The 23,268-nt window shown below is 44.1% G+C and overlaps 1 protein-coding gene across 1 annotated transcript in view; it reads right to left on the bottom strand.

Moving 5' to 3' along the window:
* LOC121271373 (proto-oncogene vav-like) overlaps nt 1-23,268 on the bottom strand; it is a 103,955-nt gene that overhangs the window by 12,458 nt on the left and 68,229 nt on the right. Inside the window, exons 4-19 of the mRNA XM_041177344.1 lie at nt 22,237-22,295; nt 19,652-19,717; nt 18,663-18,771; nt 17,640-17,738; nt 17,407-17,475; nt 15,447-15,550; nt 12,667-12,766; nt 11,361-11,456; nt 10,468-10,536; nt 10,284-10,370; nt 9,490-9,575; nt 6,685-6,817; nt 5,157-5,266; nt 3,529-3,630; nt 2,108-2,199; nt 697-722 (exon numbers count right to left, since the gene is read on the bottom strand). Coding sequence (XP_041033278.1) covers nt 697-722; nt 2,108-2,199; nt 3,529-3,630; nt 5,157-5,266; nt 6,685-6,817; nt 9,490-9,575; nt 10,284-10,370; nt 10,468-10,536; nt 11,361-11,456; nt 12,667-12,766; nt 15,447-15,550; nt 17,407-17,475; nt 17,640-17,738; nt 18,663-18,771; nt 19,652-19,717; nt 22,237-22,295 — 1,407 coding nt within the window. The remainder of the gene's footprint in view (nt 1-696; nt 723-2,107; nt 2,200-3,528; nt 3,631-5,156; nt 5,267-6,684; nt 6,818-9,489; nt 9,576-10,283; nt 10,371-10,467; nt 10,537-11,360; nt 11,457-12,666; nt 12,767-15,446; nt 15,551-17,406; nt 17,476-17,639; nt 17,739-18,662; nt 18,772-19,651; nt 19,718-22,236; nt 22,296-23,268) is intronic.

Raw genomic sequence — 23,268 nt, 5'->3', positions numbered from 1 at the left:
ATTCCCAGTGCCCTCCCCAATACCCCCATTCCTGGTGCCCTCCCTAATTCCCCCATTCCCAGTGCCCTCCCCAATTCCCCCATTCCCAGTGCCCTCCCCCAATCCCCCATTTACTGGTGTCATCCCCCAATTCCCCATTCCTAGTGCCCTCCCCAATTCCCCCATTCCCAGTGCCCTCCCCAATTCCCCCATTTACTGGTGTCCTCCCCAATTCCCCCATTCCCAGTGCCCTCCCCCAATCCCCCATTTACTGGTGTCCTCCCCCAATTCCCCATTCCCCAGTGCCCTCGCTCAATCCCCCCCCCATGCCTTAGTGCCCTCCCTCGATCCCATATTTACTGGTGCCCTCCCCCATTCCCCAGTGCCCTTCCCCAAACGCCCATTCCCCAGTCCTAACCCAAATCCCCCATTTCCCAGTGCCCCTGCAATCCTCATTCCTGTCCCCTCATCCAATCGCCCCATTCCTCAATGCCCTCCTCCATTCCTCAGTGCCCTCCCTTAATCCTACATTTATGGGTGCCCTCCCCAATTCCCTCATTCCCAGTGCCCTCCCCCAATTCCCCAATGCCCCCTCAATCCCCCGTTTACTGGTGCCCTCCTGTAAAATGACCAGAAAATCTAATTAATTTCACCAATTTTTTAATCATAGAAGTCATTATAGAAGCAGCAAAGCATCGGTTCAAAATTCACAAGTACCTTGGTCAAAGTTGATGATCCGCTGTCTGTAAATAAACAACATGAATAAGATTTTGAACTAGGAAGAGGGCCGTTAGCACCACATGAAAATTCAGGTTTCAGTCAGCCAGCATCCCACAAACTGCATCATCTTTACTCTAATAGTCGGTTGAAGCAGGAATGTCACCCAAGGCGCCAGGGAGAACTCCCCTCCTTATCTTCAAACTCGTGCCACAGAATCTGTTACGTCCAGCTCAGAAGGGCAGAGAGGGACTCAGTGTGATGTCCGATCCAAAGGGCGGCACCTCTGACAGTGCAGTACTCCTTCAGTACTGGCACTGCAGAACCAGTAGTGTAGAATGCTGTACTCAAGCCTCCGGAGTGGAACTTGAACCCAAAACACCTACCACAAGGTGACCGTGTTACTCACTGAGCCACACCTGACACTCGGGCAAGATTTTTGCCTTGTTGAAGGGGGTGGGGGGGGGGGGTGGGTGGTAGGGGGGGGGTGTGCACAGTGGGTGGGCCTGGGAGCAGTCGCGAAGCTGCCCACCAATGGCCAATTAAAGGCCAGCCAGCGTGAAACACAGGCTGCAGCGCTCAGCACCTCGGGGGGTGGGAGGAGCGCGAGCACAGAAGCTTGCGCATGCACACCAACTGTAGGGTTGGGCGGGCAGCGGAAAATTGCATTCCATTAACGCTTTAATGGCCTCAGCGGGCCTGTTAAATGTCGGCGGGCTGCCGACTCCCGCGTGTGCCCGCTGACCGAAGTATCGCGGGAGTGCGCGGTGAGGTCAGGACGCTCGCCCGACCTCATCGCGCATCATTTTACGCTCGAGCAGGGTTAGGCCCGCCCGCCCGCTCAGCAAAAAAAAAAATCAGCCGCAGGGGCAGAAGGGGTCTCAAGCAGCCTGCACATCCGACAATATCGGTGGACAGCTTGCTAACTCTCCACCGACATCTTTTACATCCGGGCTCTTGAAAAGTTTAAAGCGTGTCCGGACAGGCTAGGCCTTTGGACCCTGCGCCAGCGAGATGATCTGAACAGGAGTATGGGAGTACGTCAATACAGGAGAGCACTGCCAACTGTCCAGGACTGGCCTGGAGCCTCCAGGGATTGAAGGTCAATCTCCAGGACACTGCTCTGTGCAACCCTGGAGAAAAACCCACTGGGACGTGAAAAAAGATTGGCTTATTTTGTTATTTTCTTTCAACATTTTTCTTTGAAAATGGGAAAAATGGGCTGTTTGGCTGAAAGTCAAGCATCGTCCAATCGGGTAATGAGTCCTTTTTGCTTTCCAATTGGCATCGGAAGGCAGTGTGTCACAAGGATGGATGTGTTGGCCGACTAATGGCTGGTGCATGGGGGCAAGTCACGTGATGGAATACATTTAATCACAGTTGGCACCCCTAACCCAGGGACCAGTCTTACCTTGCCTGCCACATGGATTTACCCTTCCTAAACATTCCTTGTGAGCTGCAGACTTGCATTTGCTACAACGATAGCCCTGGAAGAAGGTGCCCCTGTTACGTGACAGGAAAGAAAGAGACAAGTGATTTTAGACTGACCGGTGTTATGTTAAGCTCGTACAGAACATTGATTAGACCATGCTTGGAGTACCGTAAACAGCTCTGGTCTCCATATTGCAAAAATACATTGAGGCACAGCAGCACGTGCAGAAACAATTAACCGAGAGTTAGTATCTGTTAGGAAAGGTTGAACAGATCTTTATTCAAGAAAGGTTGATTCGAGATCTTTAAAATTGTGAAAGGGTTCAGTCTGGTAAAGATGGAGACGCTTCCGCTCGCAGGCGGGATCAGAACTAGGAGCCATAAATATAAGCTGGTCACCAATAAAACAAACAGGGGAGTCAGGAGAAACTTCTTTAGCCAGAGAGTGGCTGCCACATGGTATACTGTAGTCGAGGCGAATCACGTGGATGCATTTAAGGGGAAGTTAGACTGGAAGGAATAGGAGGGTGTGCTGATGGAGTGAGGTGAGGTGGGAGGAGGTTGCTGGCCGGAGGCTGGAGCAGACACCGGCGTGGACCAGGCGGCCGAGTCCTGTTTCTGTGCGGTGAACACTTTGTGACACTGCGATACCCGGAGCTACTGCAGGTGGCGGCATTGAGCAACACATCTCACCGTTCTCCTGGGGCACCACCTGCAGGTTTCAGGCTCGTTTCACAGTCAAGTGACTCAAACCCACAATTTTGTTGAAACTTTAATTCCACCCCCAGCCCCACCCACCCCTCCACTAACCACCCCCCACCTGTGATTGTGATATAACCACTTGCACTATGCAACTTTGGGAATACGGGTGTTTAGCGACTCACTAGAACCTTAAGGCACAAAGACAGCTTGTTGAAAAGAAATGTGTTGGTGTGTTTTTGCAAAATGCAATCGCTGCTCCCGTGCTACCTAAAGCCGCTTCCGCGGTGTACTCTGGAAGGAGCTGTATTTAAGGCACAGCCCCAGTAGTCAGCAATTAAAATCAAAATTGGTGCATCAACATTTCAGATTCCCAGCGCCCAGAGTATTCCGCTTTAATTTTGCTACATCAGCTCCTAGCCTATCACCCTGCCCCTGTGGAAAGATTACAGACCCCCCACCAACCCCCCCACCTTAGCTCCAGATCATTACCCAGGCAACTCCATGGAAGAAGATCCACAGTTGAAGAAGAAGCACGTGGACCAGATACCCCAGCAAATCCCGCACTAGTCGGTGTGGGAGGTGGGGAGGTGGGGGGAGGTGTGAAAGTTCTGTGCCTGTGAGGGAAACGAAGGGGTGTTTTAGAGTTGGGGGCTGTCTGTCAATGCTGCCGTAGATAGCGTGTATCGCCAGGAACTGTACCTGAGCAACATCTGGCAGGCCCTGCACGTTGATGACTCTTCAAATGAATGCATCTGAAAATCGTGGCTATTTGAGTTTCCATTCTCCGGGAAGATGTTCGACCTAAGAGGCAATTGACAATTAGAAGGGAAACTCAAAACAGTACTGGAACCCTTCCATCTTTAATCTACACCAGCAATAAGTTGTACTTATATGTTGCCTTTAAGGTTATAGAACATCAAAAGGCATTTCACAGTTGTATTATAAAAAATACATTCAAGACATTTAGGTGAAATAAGGGCAGATGGTTGGGCAAAGGGTTAGGTCTCATGTCTTCTGGTTCCCATAAGTTCAAAATAATCACTGCATTTATTGCCCATCCCTAGTTGCCCTTGAGAAGGTGGTGGATGAGCCGCCTTCTTGAATCGCTGCAGTTCACCTTCTCAAGGGCAATTAGGGGTGGGCAATAAATGCTGCCCACATCCCATGAACGAATTTAAAAAAAGGCTCAAAATGCTGGAGCCTTATCAAGTGTATTCCTTTCTACTCTCCACGTGGCTGGTAGACTGATAGACTCCTACATTGTTAATCGGTACATGACTGCAGTGCACCCCACGATACCCATTCACATAATAATTAATTCCTAGCTCTTTACAAATCATATAACAATATAACAGTAGGTTTTAAGGAGTGTCTTAAAGATACTCCCTAAAAGAGAGAGAGGCACAGAGATTTAGGGAAGGCATTCCAGAGCTTAGGGCCCAGGCAGAGACCAGGCAAGATCATCAGTAGTGAAGTGATTGAAATTTTTGTTTAATCTCTAGAATTCTTCCCTAAGCCTCTTTGCCTCTACTCTCCTCCCTTAAGATGACCGTTAAAGCCTACCTCTTTGACCAAGATGTGAAGAAACATCCAGTGCTTGCTTCTCTTTACCAATATCTTGTGTAATATTAAGGAACAGGAGTAGGCTATTCAGTCCCTCAAAGCTGTCCTACCATCATGGCGACTGGTGACATTGTATCTTAACTTTATTAACCTGCCTTCGCTCCACATCCCTCAGAGCCCTTACCCAACAGAATTCCATCAGTCACAGTCTTGAAAGCTCCAGTTGTTCCCCAATGCCCACAACCTCTTGGGGCAGAATTATAAATTTCTACTACCCTTTGTGTGGGATGTAAATCCTAAAAAGCCCAGCTCTAATCATTTGACTGTGTCCCTTTGTCCTTGATGCTCCCCAAAAAGGAAATAGTCTCAAGTATCTACCCTGTTGAATCCTTTTGAATAGATTACCCCTCAATCTTCTAAATTCAAGGGATTGCCAGTCAAGTTCATGCAACCTGTCCTCATATTTAACTCTCTAAGCCTTGATATAATTTTGGTAAATCTGTCCTGAACCATGACCAGTATAGCCCTTACTGAGTTGTGGTACCTAAACTGAATGCAAAACTCCAGATCAAAGCTCTATACATCTGAAATATGACTTCCTCCTCTTTGTATTCCAGCTCTCTCGTCTGACTTTGGTACTGTTATTAAGATGTTGCATGGCAGTCAGTGATCACCCAGCATTGCAACACATCACACACAATGCTCCAAACAGGAATTGTTAGCTGGTCTCACTCACTACTCACGCTCCTTAATGCTAAACTTACAAAGCCATTTCGAACTGCTCGAGCCATTTTTTTTTCAGCTCCCTGGTCTTGAAAAAGAGCTCGTACCCGTGTTGTCCATGACCTTCAATTAGAAGGAACATGTGGCTCCACTAGGGAGAAACAGAGAAAAAGGGTTGAATATTAGTAACAATTGCAGTTATGGAGAGCAATGTATCAGTAATTACATTGTCAAGGTCAAAGTCATCTTGTTGACTGGCAATTACATTGTTAAAACAATTGCATTGTTAAAACAGGTGATGGACATTGGCTCACCCATAGATGGAAACAGCTGTAACACTCCATGGGGGAAAGGAACTGTGAGTCTGTCACTCTGCTGAGCTGTTTTAAGAATAAACCTGCTTGGGGTAAATGACTAGCTTCATTTGAATGGCTAGACTCAAACTTCCCTTATATACAATTATTGGATCTATCACTATCACGTCAAAATGTCCCAGTGAATTGTTTCGGAGTGTATTGAGTAATTGATAAGTTTGATGGCCAAATTCTCTGTCCAGAGAGCAGTGAGATTATTGGCCAGTTAATCTTTACTTTTTGGTGGCATGGGCTGAAGGAAGAATGCTGGCCAGGATGATGCGATAATTCCCTGCCTTTCTTCAAATAGTGCACTGCAACAGACCTCAGTTAAGGTGGGCCTAAGAGATAGGAGCAGGAGCCAATCATACAGCCCTTGAGCCTGTTACATCATTCACTTAGATCATGGCTGATCTTCTACCTCAACTCCAATTTTCCTGCACTATCCCCACATCCATTGACTCCCTAGTGTCGAAAGATCTTACCAGACTCAATCTTTAATATATTCAATGACTGAGTGTCCACAGACCTCTGGATTGGAAAACTCTGAAGAAAGATCTCCTCATCTCAATTCTAAATGGCCGAACCCTTATCCTGACCCTAAATTCTAGATTGTCCAGCTGGGGAAGTTTTTAAAGTTTTATCTGAAGGCTGGCGCCTCCAACAATGTGGCACTCCCTCAGTCGTAAGAAGAATCTGCAAGACTATAGCATGGGAACTAGGAACCTGCTGCTCTAATTCCAAAGATCTAATTTTAATCTGCATTGATTTACTTTGCATGTCAAAAGTGTCTCATTCAGATTGATTTCTTATTCATTTGCTTCCCTTCTCCTCTTCTCTGGTTGTGACTCCCAGTTAATCCATCAAGCAAAAATAATGTATATTAATTGTATGGAGGTAATGGGCATTAACTGGTGACTCACTTCTGCCCCTATAAATAGACTCAGTCTGAAGCTGTGGATGTTGGGTTAGGAGGTGCGTGCTTGTAATGTGTAAGGTCGTAAATAAATACTTATAAAGGCGTGCAAAAATTGGGTCCATCCTTCACCAACTGGCTTTCTGACATTTAATGAATACCACCCTGGTTACCAAACTGTATAATGCCGTAGGACAGGAATAATACTTAGTCCTAGTCGAGGGTTACAGTGAGAAGGGTGAAAGGTCAGTGAACAGGAAAGAGCACAGTCTTATGAGAATTTACATGCCACACTTGTACCTTTTTGGTTTCTCTGCTACCCAATGGGTCATCCTTTATCTGGTAATATTGCAGGTCAATTACTTCCTTCATTTCATAGTTCTCTCCTTTACGTTTGCAGATAATGATGGCTTTATCGAATAAAAATACATATCTGTTTACAAAATAAAACAGTGCCATTAATGGTTATACAGCATAGATTGTAGAAGCAGCAACTCTCAATGTACAATTTGTATTAATTTATTATAATTTAATATACAACTGATATTAGCTTAGTTATTGCAAGATAATATATTGACTGTAGTTTATTACAACATAAGACAGCATGGAACAAACAAAAGGCTATTTGGTCCATCCAGGTATCCCTTACCGTATTCTTGGAAAGCACCTTGTGACACCTTCCTCTAAAGGTGCTACAAAACTGCATGGTTTTTTGGTTGTTTCCATGTCTAGGACGAGGAGGAGGCCATTCAGCCCCTTGACCCTGTACCACCAATTAGCCAAATCATGATTGACCTGTGTCTTCATCTTCCTGCCTTGGTTCCATATCCTTCCTACGCATAAATGTATCAATCTAATTGTCAGTTAACTCATACCTGAACAGCATTTTGGGGTTCCAAATCTCCATGAAAAGTCATGTATGAAGAAGTGCTTCCTGACATCACCTCAGAACAACCGAGCTCTAATTAAGGCCATGCTCCATGTTCCGTACTTTCCCTCACTGGAGGAAACACCTTCTCTCCATCTACCCTATCAACATTTTTTTTAAAAATCATCCATTTGACGTGGGCGTCATTAGGAATGCTCAGAGTTTATAGCCTATCTTTGATCACCAAGGGGGTAAGCTGACTTCTTGAACACGGCACAACTGAGTGGCTGGCTAGGCCATTCCAGAGAGCACCTAAGAGTCATCCACGTTGCTGTGGGTCTGGAGTCACATGTAGGCCCAGACCAGGTAAGGATGGCAGATTTCCTTCCCTAAAAGGGCATTAGTGAACCAGATGGGTTTTTACAACAATCGATGATAGTTTCATGGTCGCCCTTACTAGAGAGGAGCCTTTTATTCCAAATTTATTTGATTAACTGAATTTAAATTCCCCAGTTGCCTTGCTGGCAGTTGGACTCATGTGTTCGGGTCATCAGTCTGGGCCTCTAGATTCCTAGTCCAGTAACATAACCACAATACAATCGTACCCCAAACTCCTTTGATCATCTCAAATGCCTCAGTTAGATCACTCCTACATGACTAGGAATTCACCGTGCCATTAAAAGACTTGCCAGGCTGTCTGCCTCTAATCCATGGTTCTAGATCGGATAAAGCTATTGGGAATTTATTCACTGGTTGATTATCCCAGATGTGCCTCCCATCAAGTAGGACCTATGCTCTGGAATTCTCTCCATAAATTTCTCTGGCTCTCTTGTAAATCTTTGGAATTCTCTATCTCAGAGGGCTATGGATGTTCAGCCATTGAGCATATTAAGGGCTAAGATCAATACACTTGTGGACATTAAGAGAATTGAGGGATTTGGGGATAATGTGGTAAAGTGAAGCTAAGGTAGACTGCATCCATCATCTTATTGAATGGTGTAGCAGACTCAAGGGGCTGAATGGTCTATTCCTACTCCTATTTCTTATTTTTGAGATCCTCTTTAAACCCACCTCTTTGACCGTGTTTTTGGTTTGAATGCATGTTATCCTCTTTTTTATTCTTCATGTGTCAGCATTTATTGCCCATCCTTAATTGCCCTTGAGAAGGTGGTGGTGAGCTGCCTTCTTGAACCGCTGCAGTCCATGTGGTGTAGGTACACCCACAGTGCTGTCAGGGAGGGAGTTCCAGGATTTTGACCCAGTGACAGTGAAGGAACGGCGATATATTTCCAAGTCAGGATGGTGAGTGACTTGGAGGAGAACTCCCAGGTGCTGGTGTTCCGATCTGTCTGCTGCCCTTGTCCTTCTAGATGGTAGTGGGCGTGGGGTTGGAAGGTGCTGTCTAAGGAGCCTTGGTGAATTCCTGCAGCGCACCCTCTGTGAAGAACCCTGGGATGTTTTTATCAGCATTAGAGACTCTATTTTTACTCATTCTTTCATGTGATGTGGGTGTCACTGGCAAGGCCAGCATTTGTTGCCCTTCCCTAATTGCCCTTGAACTGAGTGGCTTGCTAGGCCATTTCAGAGGGCAGTTGAGAGTCAACCAGAGATATAATTGCACATAAGTTAATATAACATTGAACAAGGAGGAAAATGTTGGTTAGCAGTCATGCTGAATTGGAAGGCTGGTGAGGCACCAAGCCAGAGGTAAATGGTTATCAGCATGTTCTTAGTGCTCTCTTTTCTTTTCCATCCACCGGCTATGTTGTTCCTGATAGGTTGCAGGGTCAAACTAGCGATCTGCGTAGGTGGCTGGCTGAGATGTGCAAAATAATCTAGAACATTTTACATGGGAAAACAGTGGTGTAGTGGTTATGTTGCTGGACTAGTGACACCGGCTAATGCTCTGGAGGACATGAGTTCAAAACCCACCATGGCAGTTGGTGGAATTTGAATTCACTTAATAAACATGGAATATAAAGCTAGTTTCAGTAATGTGACCATGAAACTACCATTGATTACTGTAAAAACTCATCTGACTTGCTAAAGTCCTGTAGGGAAGGAAATTTGCTGTCCTTCCCTGGCCACAGCAATGTGGTTGACTTGTAACTGCCCTCTGAAATGGCCTAGCAAGGTCAATTCAAGGGCAGTTGGGGATGGGCAACAAATGCTGGCCAGAAAGAATAAAGAAAGGAAAAATTCTTCAGTTGTAACTGCAGAGAGGGACATCCACTTACCTATCCTGTTTGGAGCGTTTGTCCACACTCGTCAAGCGTAGCTCTCCATCTATCTTGGGTCGCCCGTAACTAGCCAATGACTGGTTCTAGGAGTGAACAATACTGGATGAGAGACATTTAGATGCAATATAATTTCTCGAGTGACGAGATATCTCTGCTCCATCCTGGCTGACAGCCCTACTCGCTTGCTGGAGGCTGATGATCATAATTTGCATGGTGGACTGTTCCACTAGGTGGTAAGGATTGATCATCCTAGCTGCATGGTGGACTTCCCTACTATCTAGGGAGAGGCTGACAGGCTGATGATCTCAACTGCATGATGGCTGGATTATGCAGCAAAATTGGAGATGGTCATCAGTTAAGCGGCCTGTCTAAGAGCCACAGCATGCATTGGTGTCAGCCATTTTGGGAGCTGAGACCCCCCCCCCCCCCCCCAGATCCATCAGAGAAATCATATAGAATCATCCAGCGCAGAAAGAGGCCATTCGGCTCACCATGCTTGTGCTAGCTCTTTGGACAAGCTAACCAATTAGTCCCACTCCGTCCTGCTCTTTCCCCATTTTTATACCATGGATCGATTATGTAGGTACTCGGGCCATCCTTCAGTTCCAGTGTTGATCCAACTCAATAGGAATGTGCAACCTGCTCTGGCACATACTTTGAGACAGACCTCTTAGCTGGAATTGTGTGATCGGTGAATGTGTCTACTATCTCTCTCTCTCTATTAAGCTTTATACAACAACTGGATGAACACTATTAGATACTACATACAGTTCTATTGACCCTTGACTTACCAAATTCTCTATTGATAACTGGAAGCTTGTGATTTGTTTGAGAGTTTCACTATCCCTTTTCACTTCATTTACACACTGGGCCAAATCCTAAAGGATAGGGAATGAATGAAAATAAATATAATCATTTTCCTATAATTAATTCTCGACATATTATGTACAAAGCTGCAAGACAACGTCCACTCACCCTCATGGAATCCAAAGCTGTCCGTAAGTTATCCTTTTCTTTTTCGTCAGTGGTGTGCTTCACTAATTCCTGCAGCAACAAATCAGTGAGACATTAGAACATGATCATAAACATATAGAGGTGATGGTGCCTCCTCCAGATCACGCACACCAGTCCAATTTGGACATATGTAAGCTGTTCGTTCATCAATGCTGGGTCAAACTCCTGAACCTCCTCCCTAACAGCGCTGCGGGTGTACCTACAACACAGCGGTTCAAGAAGGCTGCTCACCACCGCCTGATTAACAGCCACGAGGGATGGGCAATAAATTGCCAGTGATGCCCACATCCCGATAATTATTTTTTTTATTTTAAAAAAGTTCCTCCCTCCTGTGTGAAAATATCGACTCATCTTGGGATTCTAGGTGTGGTCGGGATATAGCGCACATGTTCATTCTTCATCCGTGAACCTAGAGACGGTGAGTGTTGGCTCTACAAGGAATACTGTAAGCCTTTTATACTGTCTGCACTTACGCACATTTTTCCCCCCTCAAGCCCAGAGGCACTGATGATAATTACTCCAACCCTGCCAACATCTTGGCTGAGAACAGCAGAGTGCAGATTGAAGCCGTGAGCTTTCTGATATATATTGACTTCACTGGAAGAGAAATTGAGCATGGTGTAAAAGATTCTGCAAGTTACTGTGATCCTGTTTCGTGCTACTGACAAAGACCAATTTTACCCCCTTTGAGATTCACAGAGAGTTAATAATTGTTGAAGGGAGGAGGGTCTGATTACTACAGGACTGTAAACCTCTCAGTCAATGGCTGCAACGAGAAAGATTTCCCCAATGGTCAGCAACTGAGATGGAAAATATTTCCAATATTTCTAGCTGGGCTCCTTGCAATTGTCTACCTGAAGCAGAAGGTGATACTTGAGGACTCTTTGCATGGGCACCATCAAGAGGTCTCGTAGGGTGAATCTTCCATTGTTCGCTCTGTTGGAGCATTCCTGAAAAAAAGAACACCAGGGATTACACCCGGCAGCTTTGAAAGACTGTTGCTCTTATTCAATCGGCAAAAACAAAGTGTATGAGATGGTTTTGTGGAAAATATTTGACAAAGTGTGTGTTATCACTGGGATACATTCTCTTATAGAATCCAGTCTCATCAACGGGACCTCTTCTGACAGAACGCCATCGCTTCTAACAGAGTATTCCCTCCCAATCCCACCTCATGAAAAATCAATTTCTTAACTATCCAAAATCTTAAATCCCCAACAAAGATCACCTCGGAATTTCATGGTGTCCTCATTTAAATACTGCGGGTACAACCCTTCAGATGTAATTTGTGTCAAGCACTGAGGTCATCATTTCCATGGCAGGAACTGAAAAGTACTGGTGAGACTTCTTAAAGTGGTACCCGCACTCCCTGCTGGCAGCAATGTTTGAAATTGGTGGCCATTCCCTGCTATGTCCCGTGCTGTGCTGAGAGAAGAGGGTGCTTTTCCCCGGGTTGTGGGGGGGGTGGGGGGGGTGGTGGGTGGGTGTGTGGCAGGGAAAATGGCCTATCCCAGGCAAAATGTTTCAAATAGAGGAGCTCGGGAGTAATATTGAAACCAAACGCATGAAAACATTTAGTTCAAAGAAACAGGCAGCGATGCAAAGGCAGGACAGCTTAATAAAAGGGGCCAATCTCGATTCAAACCACATTTGAACAATTTTACAACTACTTCAGATTGTTGTGCACTTGCGGGCGTTCGCTGTTGTGTTTCGCCAGTCTGTTGTTTATTTTATTATAAATCTCAGAGCAATGCAGAGGTAACACTAGTTTCTCAGTGTGCAACAGGTTTATTTACAAGAATTTAAAAATATCTCTGCAATGCTAAACTGTCTGCACTCACGCTTACAGCTCAGCTTCCAGTAGCTTCTGTTTACTTGAGCTCTGAGTCATCACTCAGGCTTAACCAATCAAAGCACAGTGAGCATGGATCAGTTACCAGGCACATAATCAAACACAGAACAATTGAACACTACATTGGTCTTGCTCCAAACTGAAAGGTGCTCAACAACTTGGAAATCCTCTCAGGATACCCCCAAGTTACTAATGCTAAAATTCTGAGTCCAGGAAGTTCTGCAAACCCCACAGAGTGTCAGTGGGCAACTGAAATGGAAAGGCAGCTGTGGGGAAATGCAGCACAGTCACTTCAAAAGGGCTCCTACCTGCAGCTTCATATGAACATCTTCCCTTATGCTCGCGATCTTGTCCAAGTGTTTCGTGGCTGCCTCCACCTGGCTACAGTACCTTCCATACAGTAACAACCTTTGGGAAGCAAAAGACAAACAAAGGCTTTTAGTGATCCCAACACATGCTGGTCACTGTCAATCAATGGCCATTTCTCTTCTTAACTCGCCAGATGTGGGGGGGGGGAGGAGAGGGGTGAGGAGGAGAGAGAGTCACAGTGGTAATGTCAATGTAGGCTAGTAATCCAGAGGCCCAGGCTAATGCATGGGGTGGGGGGGGGGGTGGTGGGTGGGGGGGTCATGGGTTAAATCCCACCATGGCAGCTGGTGGAATTTAAATCCACTTAATAATATCTTGAATTGAAAGCTAGTCTCAGTAATGGTGACCATGAAACTATCATTGATTGCCATTAAAAAAAAAAACCATCTAGTTCACTAAAGCCCTTTAAGGAGGGAAATCTGCCATCCTTACCTGGTCTGGACCTACATGTGACTCCAGACTCACAACAATGTGGTTGACTCTTAACTGCCCCCTCTGCAGTGGCCTAGCAAGACACTCAGTTCAAGGGCAATTAGGGATGGGCAACAAATGCTGGCCTCGCCAGTAACGTCCACATCCCATGAAAGAATAAATATATAACGATACTGTCAGAGATAGACTCTGGATGAATGAGGCACAAGCCACTAAATTAATTTAAATTATTGCTTATAGATGCTCTATTGGTTAAAGGAGCTTTTGTAATCGATTCTGTTGAGACAGAAACTTCACTCAGCTGCACCATCAAAAACAATAAGATCTTCTGTGATATTTTTGAACAAGCCTCACAATCACAAGGTAGACACAGAGGAAGGCTATTTGACCTGATGTAACTCTTCCATTTAAGCCGAGCCTACAGTCCCATCAACACAACTGTCTCTTTAAGGTCACAGGATTCTTACCTATGCTGCCCTGCCCTGTAATTGACATTCTAGGTGCTGATCATTCATTGAATAAAAGGGCTCCTGATCTGCTGCCAGGTTCACCTTTCAGCAGGTTTGAACCGGAAATCTCCTTGTCCAGGTTTAAAAAAGAAAGACTTGCGTTTATATATTGAATTTCACAACCTTAAGATATCCCAAAGTGCCTTATAATCAATAAAGTCCTTTTGAAATGTGGTTTCTGATGTAGGATACACTCAGCAGCCAAATTGAGTACTGCAAACTCCAACAAATACATTATTGCAAATAATGACCAGATAACCAGTTTTTAGGTGTTGTTTGAGGGATGAATATTGCCCAGGAACTTCCCAGCTCTTCTTCCAAATAGGGTGATGGAATCTTCTAGATTTCTCTTTGCTCAGTTTACTATCTTATTCACTTCTACTTTGTGTCCTCCATTGAAGACTGAAAAGTTAATTTTCTCCAGCTGTTTCCCTCATTACTCAATACCTTCTCAACCTTGCCATAAGTGATTACATATGGAGCCATTGACAATTAACTGTGAATTGAATCTCTAGGTTTTGGTTTAGCAAGCTTATTTTGATTCTGTCAATTCTTCCCAGTAATTGCGAGTTCATAAAATCTTCTAGCACAGAAGGAGGCCATTTAGCTCTTTGAAAGAGCTATCCAATTATTCCCATTCCCTTACTTCCCCCCCCCAGAGCCCTGCACATTTTACCCTTCAAGTATTTATCCAATCCCTTTAATCCCCTTGTGAGAGTAACTATTGAGTCTGCTTCCAGCAGGCTTTCAGGCAGCGCATTCCAGATCCTGAGACCTCACTGTGTTAAAAAAAACTCCCCATCCTTCCTCTCGTTCTTTTTCCAATTCTTCTGTTTGAGCTTTCCTATTGGAGGTTGGAGCATGAATATTTTTACAGGTGTTTGCATCCTCCCATTGAATCTTAAGTCATTGACTCTCTCTTCTTCCAGTTCCCTCATCTATAGCGTATTTGGTATTCACTTGCTGAGTCTGGTACTGAGCCAGGTAGTCTGAGAAGGTTCCAGGTTTCATCCTTGGCCTTTGCTGTTAGCTTCTCTATAAGTAAGGAAGGGAAAAGTGAACACAGATTTCCCCTGCTGCACATGTGTGGATATTGTGTCAGGACTCTATTGAGGTTAAACAGCTAGCTGACGCTTAACATTTAGGCTTTTATATTTCTTTATTCTTTGATATCCCATCAAAATGGGTGTTGCTGGCAAGGTCAGCATTTATTGCCCATCCCTAATTGCCCTTGAACTGAGTGGCTTGCTAGGACATTTCAGAGGAGTCAACCACATTTCTGTGGGTCTTGAGTCACATGTAGGCCAGACCGGGTAAACACAGCAGATTTCTTTCCCTGAAGGACATTAATAAATCAGATGGGTTTTTAACAACAATCAATGATAGTTTCATGGTCACCATTACTAAGACTAGCTTTCAATTCCAGGTTTTATCAATTGAATTTAGTTTGGGATTTTCTGGTTCCACCAGTGGAAAGCATCATCATGGGATTTGAACACATGTACCCAGAATATTAGCTTCAGCCTAATGTCCAGCAACATTACCATGACGCCACCCTCTCCCCCATATGAAGAATGGGTTGAGGTATCAGGTTGTACACCTGGAATCATTCCTTAGCATGAAAAAAAACCCTTCAGCAAACTAGGGGAAAAGGCAGAAGGAGAAACTAAAAGGATGAGCACCTTTTCAATGGCCATGTCCCTTTAATTCAATGGATTGTCAACTTAAAATTTCAACTTTGACTGGGTCACAATATAGTTAGGCAGCCACCCACTCACCTTTTCTTGTAATTATTGAAGATTTCATGGAGGTTTTGGGCGTTGTTCAATTTGATAGAGGTTTGGATTTCTTCTAGTAAACCTTTGTGCACATTCAATAGTTCCTATGGAGACACAGCTACAAATCAATGGTACTGGAGAATACTTATTGCTCATGTTGATTATCACAGGTATAAATATTAGAGTGCCAAGGACAGGGAGACAAAGGCAGCTTGCCCTGAATGTCCCGCTATGTGCAGGCAGTGGATGAGGTTCTCGAGTGACAATATGAACTCAAGACAACCTAGCCAGTGTTTTTTCACTTTTAGGACCACGGCTTCGATCCAGCCTAGGCCGGTAGAACAAAGTCTCCACCATCAGCTATGAAGCTCCCAATGCTGTTCGATATCCACTTGTGGACGTAACTCATTACTGTTTCCCCCCACAACATGCTGCCCTGCAGAAGATACCCTGCATTTGCTCTTTCTTCGTCTCCATCCTCAATGGATTCAGATGTGATCGAGGTGCTTGCCAATGGGCATGATACAACTCGTGAATTCTGGTCCTCATTGATGCTTCAGATGTAACAGGGGTTAAATTGGTCTACACCAGGAGCACAAAATGGACTCATAGGTATTCAGTTACTGTTATGATCCCAGCTAATGTTAATACTGAACCAGTCAGATCCTAGAGTGAAAGCTGGCTTGGTGGATCCTAACTTTGATTTTTTTTTAGAAACCATGGAGGTCTGTTCCTGAACACATTCACAAGAGTCTGCCAATGTATTGCTAACACAAAGAATAAAATGTTTATTAAACAAGAAAAAAAAATGAACATATATCACACTAGACAAGAAGATTGGAAAGATTTCAATACAGATGCTAGAATATTATTCAAATTCACAACATTCCTTTTATCCTAGCAACCCTTACAGTCACAAAATTCCAGTGAAGATTTACCACTGTCTCAACACCAAGGTTTCTTGCTTGGATTAGCTCAGATTCAAACAGTTTTCTTCTGGCAGACTTCTGAGCTGAGCTTTTCTTTAGCTGGTATCTCTCCCCGAGAAACCTAAAAACCACAATCTGAACTCACCATCACTTCAGCTTCAGAGCAAACACATGATTTCCCTAAACTCAGTTCCCGAGCAGGCTTACAGGATTTCTCCAGCTTATATTTCACCTCCCTTCTAATTTAACTTAATTCTGTTGAAGGGTCATTCGGACTCGAAATGTTAACTGTGTTCCTCTCCGCAGATGCTGCCAGACCTGCTGAGTTTTTCCAGGTATTTTTGTTTTTGTTACAGGATTTCTTATTCAAGAGATTATACCTTCTGCCTGTACTGTCTGGTACACACAACTAAATGACTACCCTTCTGTGTTTCCCTGTCTTTCTGTGTGTCTCTGGACCCCTGTCGCTAGGCAACAACACAGTTTTTTCTGCTTCATGTTTTTTTACTTAACTTCACTAAACTACTAACCCCATTGGTAACCTATCTCTTAACTTCAAGAGTTGTAAAACCTCATTAAAAATGTATGTAGGCAAACAGGGCCCAGACTTACCAGCACCCAGCTCACAAAAACTCTAAATGAAACTAAAACCAGGTTTCACCTTTCTTCACACCCAAATACAAAATATAAATTAAACTCAAAGCTATACATTGCTCCTAACAGCTACCCATTTCCATTGCTTTTAAAATGTCTGCAGCCTCATACTTGCAGTTTGGTTTCAGTTTCTCTAAACGCACCCACAGACTTGACTGACAGCACACAGTGTCATGTTTTTATGATGATATAAAAGCAACAATCACTCATAAGGGATTGTGTAAACACATTGTGGGTTCATTTATTTAGACCTGGCACATAAGAACAGGGAGCAGTTGATATGCTAGTTATCTCAACTTGGAATAAGATAAATAGATTCAGAACCACTCAGATGAAAATAAAGATCGAGTCATTGATGATGACAATGAATGACTTACCTCAATGTTGAGGAATATGTTCTCTAAGTCGTGGACATTGAGAAACCGATGCAATGGTCTAAAAAAATGCTGTAAAACGGAAACAGAGATTCCTGTAAAACCACTGATCAGCAAGGTTCCCTCTGACCAGAAGACAACTCCAGTACACTTGCTCCATGATATCAACTCAATATTATTGGAAGAAACTGCTATAGTCTGTTCCATGCCCATTGATTCCCTGACCTTGATCCTACCTGATGTATGGATTCTAATGTTTCCGTGTACTTCTCCTCCGTCTGCCTGAGCTCCTGAAGACAGCAATTCCGTTTGTCTGAATCTGTCATCCTCTGTGGCTGAAGTATAGACACCCATTAGTGAGGCAATGGCCCATTTTTACAACAATATTCCCCCACCCAAAAACTATTTCAAAACTCAGTTCCCAATCTCATTCTGCACCCCACTCCCACCGTCCCCCCACCACGATCCCCTCCCCTGCCACAAACTCCACCCCAAAACCAACAGTTCTCCTTGGTTGGAACATTTGGTTGAGACGGGGGGCTCACCATTGAACAGCGCAATGGATCAGCTGCAGACAGGATGGGAAGTTTTGGTCCATCACATGATGACCATGATTGGCACAGGCTTTGGCTTAACAGCTTTGACACTGGAAACCATTCAGCGGTTTGAGAGGCACTGCTGCTTCTCAATAACTGCTGAGAGAGTGCGGACAATACAGTGCAACTCAGCACTAAAGTCAAACTTATACACAGGTATGAGAACAGTGTTCAGGGAGTGCCTCGTGGTCTAATGGACAGACAGTGAGATTATGCACACATTCCATGCTAGACTGCTGGCAACTAAGTTTCCATCAGTTCCCATTCACTGAGTTTGCTACTTTAACCTGGCTGTCAAAGGGATGGATTTCCACATGGGTAATTCGCCCAGTTTTGTGCCCAGCATCTCGAAATGATCGTCAATGGTCAGAGAGCAGATTTCCATTCCGATTCTCTTCACTGGGAATTGGCAAATGTTAGAGAAGAAAGCAGCAAAAATGGAGCTGAGGTTCCAGCTCCCAATCACCATCCAGGACCTTCTTTTTGGAAGGACAGGTTATTGACCTTGGATCAGGGCAGGAGCTGTGATGTCTTCTATGCTTGATTATCCTACCCAGACATCACAATCCAGACTCCCCTATCATCAACACTGCTTTGCTTGAATTCAAGAGAAGAGGACAGAGAGAATTGGAGATGCCAAAGTTGGCAGGATAGATCTCATACCGGTGCCATCACAACCTCAGTCCTCATCAGATCTTCATATATTTCACCTCCTTCATCATCTTCATTTTCCACGCAATCATATAGGTCGTCATCTTCCTCTCCAGTGTCACTGTTTAGACAAAGGTTATGGGATCATGTGAAGAGATTAGTGACCACAGTGAACTCTAGAATAAACTTCAGTAAAGATCCAACATCTAACCACATGCAACAAGTGAAGCATGACCATACAACAGGATTGTGAGATTATTAACAACTTAAATGGAAGACAGGTTAATTGATGGATAGAAAATTCTTATCAAATCTGTCTATTGGTCAATCTCCCAGCCCAGTACAGGCACGTAGAGGAGGTTCCTTGAGCCCCAACCCCCTCAGTGTAATGGCTATAACCCTGTTCGGATGCAACCCATTTGTACCAGACCACAACATGTCAGACTGAATCAACCAGCTATGGCCAAAAACAACACTAATTTCCATTTATATAGCACTTTCACATAGTTTAATATTCCAAGGTGCTTCAGAGGACCATAATCATACAACATTTGACACCAAAGCACAGAGGGTAATATTAGGTCAGGTGACCAAAGCTTGGTCAAAGAAGTAGATTTTATGGAGCGTCTTAGAGGAAGAGGAGAGAGGTAGAGAGGTGGACAGGCTTAGGGGGGGAACTCAAGAGCTTAGGGCCCAGGCACCAATGGTGATGAAAATCAATAATGCACAAGAGGCCAGAATTGGAGGAGCACAGAGGTCTCAGGGGGTTCTGGGGCTGGAGAAGGTTAGAGATAGACCATAGAGGGATTTGAAACACATGGACAAAAATGTGTAAAATGGAGGTGTTGCTAGACCAGTAGCCATTGTCGGTCAGTGACCAGAGCAGTGATAAGTGAACAGGGTGGTGCAAGAGTGCAGATAGCAAATGATACACAAACTCAAGCTTGTGAAATACTTGTGGAGGGTGCGAGGTCAGAGTGATGGAACAGTCTGTAACTTACTCAATGACATCAGAAAGCCCACTGTAGATATCATCATCAGCCAAGCTGTCTTCTGTTGGAAAGGAGCTGCAAAAAGATATATTTTATTCACTTCCTTCATAAGACATGAAGGCCATTGTTCACATATAAATAAGACAAAATCGCCTGAACACCCCGTTTGGGTGATAGGTGTTAACATAAATGAAGCAGATGAAAATACAGATCCAGGGAGAGAGAACTGGGCAATGGGGTTACATTTTTTTTTATTATTTATTATTGGGATGTGGGTGTCGCTGGCCAGGCCAACATTTATTGCCCATCCCTAACTGCCCTTGAGAAGGCGGTGGTGAGCCACCATCTTGAACCGCTGCTGTCTGCGTGGTGTAGGAAGAGGATTTCAAGGAAAATGTATTTTCAAACCGACTCAGTCTGCACGAGTGGTTTGTACATATGAAGTCAAATTAAAATCATGAGGAAAAAGAGGAATAATTGTAGTAACTTCACCAGGGGTTCAGGGAAACCTGTATGAAGCTGGTGGAGCTATCTCAGTCCAGGTACAGAGGAGGGCTGGTGGACTTTGGCCTGGAGTGGACATGTATTTTTTTCTGGCCACGCTTCTCCTCCATCCTATTAAAATTCATATACTCTGTAGCCCCAGTGTGGGGTGGTTTTAATAACTTATTTGCCCCCCACTAACCCTCCCCTCTCTCTGTTTGGGTTGCCAACCCTCCAGGATTGCCCTGGAGTCTCCAGGAACTAAAGATTTATCTTCTGGACACTGTTGTGACCAACACCCTTGGGACATTAAAAAAAACATTGTTTTTGTTAAAAAAAAGTTTGAATGCTTTTGTTAATATTTTTAAATACATTGGACATGGTGGTGGGGGAAAGGACAGTTGGCTGAAGATCAAGATTTATCCAATTGGGCAATGAGGAGCCCCGTTTGTTTTCCCATTGGCTGAGGCGATGATGGGCATTTTGAGTGACCAATGATGTGAGTGTGGGGAGAGTTGAAGCAGGAGGTCATGTGATGACACCTCCTGGATAATGTCCAACCAGAAACAAAAATCAGAAAATCCTGGGAAAAAAAACTCAACAGGCCTAACACCATCTGTGGAGAGAAAAGCAAAGTTAATGTTTCGAGTCCGTATGACTCTTCTTCACTCCCTGTACAGACAGGGACAGGAGATGCTTGATGGTAGCCATGTATCTGCTCCCTCCAACATCTCCTACAATGCTACTTCCTTTTATACTGTGGACAGTAGTGGCTTGTGCAGGCACAAGTGAAGATCGCCAATTTTCTACTTCTAGAGGTAACATAGCATCTTTAATGATCTCAAGATGAACCAAAAGACATTTGCAAATAAATGAGTTTTGAAGTATAATCACTTTTTTTAATTCATTCATGGGATGTGGGCATCACTGGCTAGGCCAGCATTTATTGCCCATCCCTAATGTGTCAACCACATCATTGTGGGTCTGGAGTCACATGTAGGCCAGGTAAGGATGTCAGATTTCCTTCCCTAAAGGGCATTAGTGAACCGGGTGGGTTTTCACAAAAATGATTATCATTGGACTTTTAATTCCAGATTTTTATTAGATTCAAACTCCATCATCTGCTGTAGCAGGATTTGAACCCAGGACTTCATTCTGAGGTATCTAGATTACTAGCCCAGCAACAATACCACTACACCATCACCTCATCTTGTAATGCAGCCAATGTGAGGTCAGTGAGATCCTACAAACAGCTATGAAATAAATGACCAATTAAACTGTCTTATTGTTTGAAGGAAAGATGTTCTTCAGGATTTCCTCTTAGAATACCACTATAGGATCTTTAAATTGACTTGAGCAGGGAGACAGGGTCTTGTCTTCCGGTCCAGAAGGCTGTGGATTCGAGTCCCACTCCAGAGACTTGAGCATGTATTCTAGACTGACACTCCCAGTACAATACTGAGGGAGTGGTGCACTTGTAGGCAAGACATTAGGCGGAAATGAAAGACCCACAGCACGATTATGAATGGGAGCAGAAGAGTTCTTCCCCATTTTCGTGGACAAGATTCATCCCTCAACCACATCATTAAAACAGATGATGTTCCTAAATCACATTGCTGTTTGTGGGAGCTTGCTGTGTGTAAATTGGCTGCTGCATTTCTATATTATAACAGTGGCTGCATTTCAAAATAAAACTAATTGGCTGTAAAGTGCTTTGGGGCATTCTGAAACCATAAAGGTGCTATAGAAATGCAAGTCTTTTGTTTCTTTCAGCAGAAATAAAGATGGAAGCAGAATCTATTATAGTTTTTAATAAGAGAATTGAATAATTTATTGTTAGAATACATAGAATTTGCAGCAGAGATACTGGCTATTCTGGACATCTGATTTACAGTGCGGTTTATTCACCATAAGTGTAAATAAGTAAACATGCGATATGAAATAACTCTTTCATACAGTAACAATGGGCTAAGTGAAAACTATTAATACTAATGGTTTCTCAACTAGCCTCACAGAGACTCAGAAGGTATCTCCAGAATCAGCAGTATGCATGCTCCTTCAGGAGGAGACTGAGATTAACCAGATGATAGTGACATGATACTTCCACTTACCAGATCCCTTTCCTTTGAGCTATGGAAGTGTATGATAAATAGGACAGAGTGTCAATGACCTGAAAGAGAATGAGAAAGAGTTACCTCGAAAATGCTGTCTACACAGAAGATGTAAATACTAATCTGTGATCCTGACCAGCTAAACCAAGTGACCACAAAAGGTGAATAAGTTTCGTCAAGTTAGAGGAGACACAGCAACCAAATACCACAGCTAAGGAGCAAAGATGAAAGGGTGTAAAGGTTGTTCACACACAACAGGCTAATCAGCACCTGAAAGCGAAAAGATACACATTCATGTGGAGAAATACTTTACAACATGGAAACAGACCATTTGGTCCAACCAGCCCCTGTTTACCCCCCTCCCATCGCGACCCCCCCCCCCCCCCAGCCAGATGAGAAAATAATCTGTCCGTCACTCCTTGTCCTTCACCCACATTTCTGATCTAATCTTCAACGTTGGCATATGTGCTTGATTACCACACAGACTCCCAACTACCCCCACCTACTGCAATTGTGAACATGTGACAGTTTTATGAGGGCAAGGATCAGGCTCAGATGTGACATCTGGGATGATGGCGGTGTAATGGTATTGTCACTGGACTAATACCCTGGGGGCACGGGTTCAAATCCCACCACGGTAGCTGGTGAAATTTAAATTCAGTGTATAAAATCTGGAAGCTGCTCTCAGTAATGGTGACCATAAAGCTATCATCTGATTGATGTTAAAAACCCACCTGGTTCACTAATGCCCCTTAGAGAAGGAAATCTGCTGTCCTTACCCCAGTTTAGCCAACATGTGACTCCAGGCCCAATATGGGTTAGACTCTTAACTGTCTTCTGAAATGCTGTAGGGCAATTAGAGATTGGCAACAAATGTTGGCCTTGCCAGTGATGCCCACACCCAATGAATGAATAAATTAAATAGCTTGATGACATTCATAATCAATGCTCATCCATGTATAATGGCTACTTGGAGGTACCTGTGATTATTGGCCACTAAGTGGGGGACAGTTTAAACCCCTGGAGCAGTAA

This window comes from Carcharodon carcharias, chromosome 30 (assembly GCF_017639515.1).
Source record: "Carcharodon carcharias isolate sCarCar2 chromosome 30, sCarCar2.pri, whole genome shotgun sequence".
In the NCBI taxonomy this organism is placed as follows: domain Eukaryota; kingdom Metazoa; phylum Chordata; class Chondrichthyes; order Lamniformes; family Lamnidae; genus Carcharodon; species Carcharodon carcharias.
The sequence above is the reverse complement of the archived record's forward strand: the minus strand, read 5'-3'. Positions and strand labels throughout refer to the sequence as shown.